The following is a 7,034-nucleotide window of genomic DNA, read 5'->3' as shown; positions in this document are numbered from 1 at the left end:
AATGAATGAAATTGTTACAGCTCAATTAACAGTTTTCATGTGGATCTTTGTGGGACTGTGGGCCATGATACATACTGACACAGAATGAAACGGCAAGATTTTGAGACAGTAGATGTCCCCAACACAAAAACGTTTTTTTAAACAAAGGTAGTTTGTATTTCTGTGTATATTGCGAGTACAATGTTTTACTTATGTTTACATCAGACATCAAATCTACTCACTCTTTAGAATATAAGAACACTCAACTCTTTTCTTTAAAAACATCTCTAGATTGATAAAAATCTATTAGTATAACTACAAATCTATGCTCTGTGCTGTGTTGATAATCATGCATGCAAATCAAAATCAAAGATGAAAACGATGACATAATTTTTTTTAAAAGTTTGATTACAATTCCAAAATTTATTATGCCATTCAAAAATATTTTGGTGATCACACATATTTTTCTTTATTTGTTTTCCTTAAAAACCAAGCCAAATTCTTCTGGGATTAAATATTATATAAGCTATTAATAAAAACACAACAGATTAACTCACTGATACTATGGAAAAAAGGAACAAAGAAAAGCCTGACATCTTGTTGGTTACCTGAATAACCACAGATTTCTGCATTCATTATGTGTTGCTAGCTGAATGTAAATCACTGGATGCACTGGATGTCATGTTGTAGCCATCTAAAAAAAACAGAGCAGTATAGTTAATCTGTGGCAAAAAATAATACACAGTAGACACAGTACTACAACAGGATGTTGTAGTAAGAAGTAAAATAATTGTATGAATAAATAAAATTAAAAAAATAAATTTGTGTTAATGTGCAACCCATCCAATTGTTTTCTGTGTTGGACTGCCTGATTAAGGTACAAGCACACCTAACAACACGCAGCTTTTCCTGCATCTTTATTGTAATTTTTTAATTGTTATTTACCTCTTCCACGTCTCCATTTCCTTAAAAATCCAAATCCACTTGACGATGAGTTTCCAGCACTTGTGCTCTAAAAACAATACAAAAAACAAATCATGCAATATTTGAAAAAACAAAACAAAACAAAAAACAAGTTGGCTGAGATCCAAAAATAAGGAAAGAAAAAAGGAACACGAAAACTGTTCTTACCCCTGTCCCACTTCTGGACGGTCGTACATATGATGATATTGCTGACCGCACCTGATAAGTGAAATCTCAAGTGTTACACTACAATGGAAGTTGCATAAGTTAGCTGTAAAAGTAAATTAATTCATGATGCCCAGCCAAACACTAAAAGGAATCTCTTTGTAAGTCTATGGTGATGTTTATCTTGCTTTTTTGTGTGCTTGTGTGGGATATGAACACATACATATAACTGGTATTTATTGAAGTGTGGGCCCACCTGCTGTTTGCTACTTTCACCATCAAGTCTGAATTAGTCATTTATATGGCTTTACAGAGAAACCATGAAATGGCACTAAAAGGCAGAAGTTTGACTTGACAAGAGGATTTTAGTGTAGTATTATTACAATTCATATTCCTTTGTCAGTAAAGGTTTGTAGACATTAAGCACTTTGTTGGTTAAACCAAATTATATCATTTAACATTAATTTAAAGTAATTCAACAATAAGCACTTATTTATTAACCTGACTTAAAATTGAGCTGTACATACCTTACCATCCAGCAGTGTTCCAAACACCAAAATAAAGAAGCCCTTTTTTAAAAAGACAGAGTAATGTCCGTTATCAAGGATTCAGTGATTAAAGATTCTGCTATTATGGTATAAAGAGGTAAAAAGTTTATTTGTACCTGTAGCGAATTGAAGAGTGCGAATGCAATATTGATTCCTATGTCTCTTGGATGCACCAGAAGTCCAGCTCCCAAACCCCAAGTTATTCCAAAAAATGGTGTAAGCACAGCCAAGCTCTTGACAATAACCAGTAAAACGCTCTTTTCACCTGCTTGTGCAGCAGTTGTTCCAACCCTTCTCCTTATAATTTTGTACAAAACCACAACCAGGATAATGAGATTTATCAGCACTATTGAAAGTGCAGGAATCACAAACGCCAGTAGAGCTTTGGACTCATCCCAGTTGAGCCAGCAGATTACATTTTCTCTGATATATTTGTTGTCTGGTGCAGTTGCAGCTATAGTTACTGTTGCTATGATTAGAGGAGCTCCGTAGCCTAGAGAAAATCCAATGACCAGCATAGATGCTTTAGACAAACCCCCACCAAAGACATTAGTTGTACGGTAGAGCAGCAACAAAGCTGAGGCAAACATCCAGAAGAACAGAGCTAGGTAGAACAAATGGATAAAAAAGGTAGTTGCAGTGCATGCTGAGTGGTTTTTATGATTTGCATCTGAAATGGCTGCTCCAATTATAAACCAAATATCTGCAATCAGGAGGGACACAGCAATGTTAACTATGGAAACATGACGCAGGTAAGAGGTTTCATTTGTTCTTATTTTTCTCCATATGAGGCCTTCAATGATGAGACATATGACCAAGGAACCCATGGAAATGCCAACTCCGATGTAGGTTATATAGTCCAAAATTAGGCTAACTGGACTGTTTGGTGACATCAGGATAGAGAATGAGGTCAGGTGGTTGCAGTTGCAGGTGACAGTTCCAGTTTCATTTGTATTTACCACTTCACAGCCCTCATCGTCCCATCCTCCGAGACCATTAAGGAGATTGAAGTTCCAGAAGACACATTTTGGATCTCTCAGTGTATCATTTAAAATATCAAATGTCAAAGAGATATTATTGATTTGGCCACTGGACTGAACAAGTACAACCCTGCCACCGATGACTTTAATCGATGAATTGTCTATTTCTCTTGCAGGGAGTACATTATTCAGCGAGGCAAATGTTATCACTGTGATTGACTTATTTTTACCCTCATTCTGTGGTATTTCTATCACCACTGAAGAATTAAAATCACCAATGATAGGGTTTGTGTATATAGTTCTGTTCAAGATGATAGAAGGCGTGTCAATACCAGAATTATTGAAACTGGCAAGGTGTTTTGTTATTATTTCAAGAGACTGCAATAATGATGAACTAACACCGTCAGGGTTAGAGATGCTATACGAGATACTTCCATTGTTTTTGTTCAGAAAGTTCCATGAGTCCCTTGCCTGATCTGTGGTGAGAACACCTGCAGTTATCAGGATATCCTACAGTAAAAAAAAAAAAGTATTAGATTGAATAAACAAATACAAAATTTAAAAAAAGCATGTATTATTTAGAATACTCAAACTTCAGTAAACTAGCATGTACCTTCATTGAGTTTTCATTGATTGAGATATTGAATAATTCTATTCTGTTGGCTACATTTCTGAGGATTTGAACAACAGCATCAATATTTTTAGGTGAGTTAACCACTTGCTCAGAATTCCCATTAGTAACGTTGCTGAGCTGTTGCAAAAATGCTGGCAGTGTAGTGGCAGTCAAGACCTGCAAGAGTTGAAGAGAAAAAGTATTTAGTTTCACAATTTAACTTAATGTTTAAGTTAGAATGACAAACTTGGGCTTCCTATTTACTAATTCCTATCTCAAAGGTTTTTGTTTGTAGAAATCCTCACAGAATCTGGCTTACGTTTACTACAGTCTTTTAACCTTAATCTGCCTGCAGTTATAAACCGAACAGTGAATACCGTGTAGTGATGCGTGAATCATGAACGAATCGTTCAATACTCGAGAATCACTTTACTGACTCATGAATCATGATTCACAAGCCCAACTGACTCACTGACTCATCCCTGTTGCTGTTAGCAGCAATGTATCTAGCTTATAATTAAAATTGTGGAGAAAAACACAACATCCAGTATCGTAACAAAAAAACTTCTGCTCTGAACTGGAAGAAAAAACCCTGAGTAGAAGCTCACATCAAGAAAATAGCTCCTCGGTTCACAGTAGCATCGCTCTGCCTAAGCGAATCACTTAGGACTCGCTCACCCCCTCCCTCCTGGCTCACAGCTTCTTCTTCTTCTTGGTTGGCAACCAATGTTAAGGCGCATTACCGCCCCCTGGCTCACAGCTCAGTGGACATTTAGATGAGAAAATATATATTTAACACATTTAAGGAAAATACTAATAAAATAAAATAAAATAAATGTTTATTAAGCAACTTTGATAGGAAATTGCTTAAGTTTAGAAATGTTTTTGCTCTTTTTTGCTCTATAAAATAGTTGTTTTCTTTTAGAATCATTCATCTTAGCAGTAGGATTTACATGAAAAGGGAAACAAATTAAGTTTGATTGAAAATGTACATTTTTTGCACTCTCTGGTCAACTGACACAGTGAATCAAATGACTAAAAAAACCGATTCACTTTGGTAAGTGACTCATTAAAACTCGATTCAGTAAAAAGAATCGAATTTACCATCGCTAATACTGTGTTTCATTTGTGCTTTCCATGTCTTCTGATCACAAATTGTAAATAGTGCTGTAGTGGCAAAACAAAGAAACACTACTTACTTACTTTGTGGTTATTTATTGAAAAAGTGTTTTTTTGTGCATACTTTATAAACTTAAACTACCTGCTTACTTTGTGGTTATTTATTTGACAAGTTTTATTTTTATTAAATGGGTGACAAGTTTATTTTGTATTAACAGTTTTCTGTCATCACAAATTGTATTAACAGTTTGTCTGTCATCACAAATTATATAAAACTGTAAAACATGTATTGCACAAAGTTAAAGGGCTTGATAAGCATTGACTCATTGCAGCTTACTTTAATTTCTGTTGTGCGGGGTTTTTTGGTGCAGTGGTTATCCTTTTTTATCTTTTTTTTCTTTTTAACTTTCTGAGGTTTGTACTATGAAGCAGAACTTTGTCTTATCCGGGTAACTTTGGGGTGAACCAGGGTTTTCTGTAGTGATGGGATTTCCGGCTCCTTTTAGAGAACCGGCTCTTTCAGCTCCCAAAACTCGAAAAGCACATACAAACTCCAAAGCACGTACAATTTAGGGGCATCTATTTGTACTTGTGGACAATATAAATTGGTTACTTTAAATTAGGGAATATTACATTTCCTACATTTTGTATTTGTATTTTACTTATTCTCAGACTATTAAACAACATCAAGGTTCCAGCTGAAAGAATAATAACTAAAACTGCGTTATGCAAATTTAAACATTTATTTAACTCTTTTTTTTCACCATTGGCACAGCACCTGCCCCAGCTCTGATGCTTTCGGAAGGAAGAGAAGACAAGCTTTATGGTGATATTTTAAGTATCATGTTAGCACAACGCATTCAGAAGGTACTGTTGTCTGAACACAGACAGAAAAATCAGCTTCTACTAGATACTAGTTAACATGTGCAGTTCACATCACTGTAATGCTTTAACCATTTTGGGCTAGAGAGAGAATTCAAATGTTCCTTGAAAGAGGAGAATTATATCTCTAATTTTATAGCTGAAACTTAGTTAACTTAGTAGTTGTGATGTTTGACGTTAGGGCAATTGAATCCAAATAATGGAAAGAATCCCTGTATATATTTAACTTACTTTGTAGTACATAGAGCCCTGGAACTTGAAACTAACACTAGAAAACTAAAGTAAACTAAAACTCAAGTATGTTCACCAAGAAATAAAAACACCACTTAATCCTAAGACCATGATCGTTTTGCTGTCTAACAGGATACCATCCATTTGGAAACTGGTTGAAGGAGCTGTAATAATTTGAGAGGTGGATTCATCTTCCATTATAGCCCAGAATAGAATCAACAGGATTGTGTTGAGAACCATTTATATTTTACATTACATTACATGGTCATTTCCATCATCAGCAAAATTGAAATGTAGAGTAGAAAAAATTAGTCATTTAAGAGCCTATCTTACCATTTGATATAATCTAGTTTTGAAATTTATAGTCACAGTTGTCAAGTAAAACACATAGCAAATTAACTTTAATTAAAAGAGTAACTTAAAGAGAGGTTTGTGTAATATTTTTGTGGCTTCACTTAGGTGAACTTTCTAAACTCTTTAAAATATGTAATATTGTGATTTATCTCTAAGGTACATTTTCCACAATACAAAGAACTAAAAAGAACATGGCAGTTTATATAAGTCACCTCAGATTGGTCAAGCAGCTCCTTAATGGGTTGCAGTATGCAGGTGTCTCGTATTTCAGTATATGTTGTGATGTTGCACAATGCACTCTTTTCTCCTTCCTCATTGTTTGCACAGGGTATTCTGGCTCTGGAACCACTAACTGCCTTTCCAAATTCTTTATCATCACACATTTGAGGATCTAATAAAACAAAAACAAAAAAAAGACCTTATTAAATGTAGATAATTTTTAACCTGAATTTAATAAATTGCTTTATAATGTGTTAATACTCACTTCCTTTGTAAAATCTGAGTGTTATTGCTTCTTTGAATTCAGGATAGGTAGTTGATTGACAGGTAATTGTATCCTGCTCTTTGTCTGTACAGCTATCAGTTTTATATTGATAGGAAATGCTTTTTTTACCTTTGGATAAATCGCAGAAACAACAAAGTCAATATGAATAGCAATACAAGCTAAACATTCAGATCTGATGTAATATTAATCAGACTAGTTTTTAAAAAGTTTTGTCTCATATTAGTAAATAACGTAAGTATTGCAAGATGAGCAGAGAAATTATTTCCCAATAGCTGATTTGCATTTTGTTGATTCTTTGTTTCAGATTTACCGCTAATATTCACGTTTGTGAAATTAATATTGTAGTCATTGTTGACAGTGCAGCTTAGTGGCACATTTTGACCACTACAATTCAAAAATTTTTGAATTGGGTCCACTCTGATCAAGGGTTTCTCTTTGAGTGTGAAGGCTCCATTGGATCGTTGTCGATAAAATGATTCATCCTTTTCCCGTATGAGCCTGCATTCATAATTTCCTGGAATGAAAGTAAATTATTATATACATAAATAAAATAGTGTTGCCAAACAAAAATAATAATATATGGGTTGACAGTGTCACTTATTTCTGTATTATACAGTTGTAATATGGCTGGTTCTCCTATGCAGATTCAGTGTTTCCTACAAAAAAGCAATAATGTAGATAACGAGTTTTTGCTC

General features: G+C 34.4%; 1 protein-coding gene across 1 annotated transcript; it reads right to left on the bottom strand.

The window, feature by feature from the left end:
* Nucleotides 1-552: 552 nt before the first annotated feature.
* LOC102198701 (adhesion G-protein coupled receptor F1-like) lies at nucleotides 553-6,707 on the bottom strand. The gene is made up of 9 exons (XM_005755115.1): nucleotides 6,650-6,707; nucleotides 6,319-6,447; nucleotides 6,047-6,225; nucleotides 3,249-3,425; nucleotides 1,772-3,145; nucleotides 1,635-1,676; nucleotides 1,111-1,161; nucleotides 925-991; nucleotides 553-673 (listed from the first exon to the last, which is right to left on the bottom strand). Exons 3-9 carry the CDS (start codon nucleotides 6,215-6,217, stop codon nucleotides 615-617), a joined length of 1,941 nt encoding a protein of 646 aa, XP_005755172.1. The 5' UTR covers nucleotides 6,218-6,225; nucleotides 6,319-6,447; nucleotides 6,650-6,707; the 3' UTR covers nucleotides 553-614.
* Between the last annotated feature and the right edge of the window lie 327 nt (nucleotides 6,708-7,034).

The sequence above is a fragment of the Pundamilia nyererei genome, unplaced genomic scaffold, assembly GCF_000239375.1.
Source record: "Pundamilia nyererei isolate P.nyererei 1_Seehausen unplaced genomic scaffold, PunNye1.0 scaffold00986, whole genome shotgun sequence".
Taxonomy (NCBI): Eukaryota; Metazoa; Chordata; class Actinopteri; order Cichliformes; family Cichlidae; genus Pundamilia; species Pundamilia nyererei.
The sequence above is the reverse complement of the archived record's forward strand: the minus strand, read 5'-3'. Positions and strand labels throughout refer to the sequence as shown.

Coding starts and splice junctions, on each gene's coding strand:
- LOC102198701 (XM_005755115.1), bottom strand. CDS start 6,217: ATGTGTGATGATAAAGAATTTGGAAAGGCAGTTAGTGGTTCCAGAGCC. Junction 3,426..6,046: donor AGCTGCTTGACCAATCTGAG/GTGACTTATATA, acceptor CAACTCTTGCAG/GTCTTGACTGCCACTACACT. Junction 674..924: donor GAAATGGAGACGTGGAAGAG/GTAAATAACAAT, acceptor TGTTTTTTTTAG/ATGGCTACAACATGACATCC.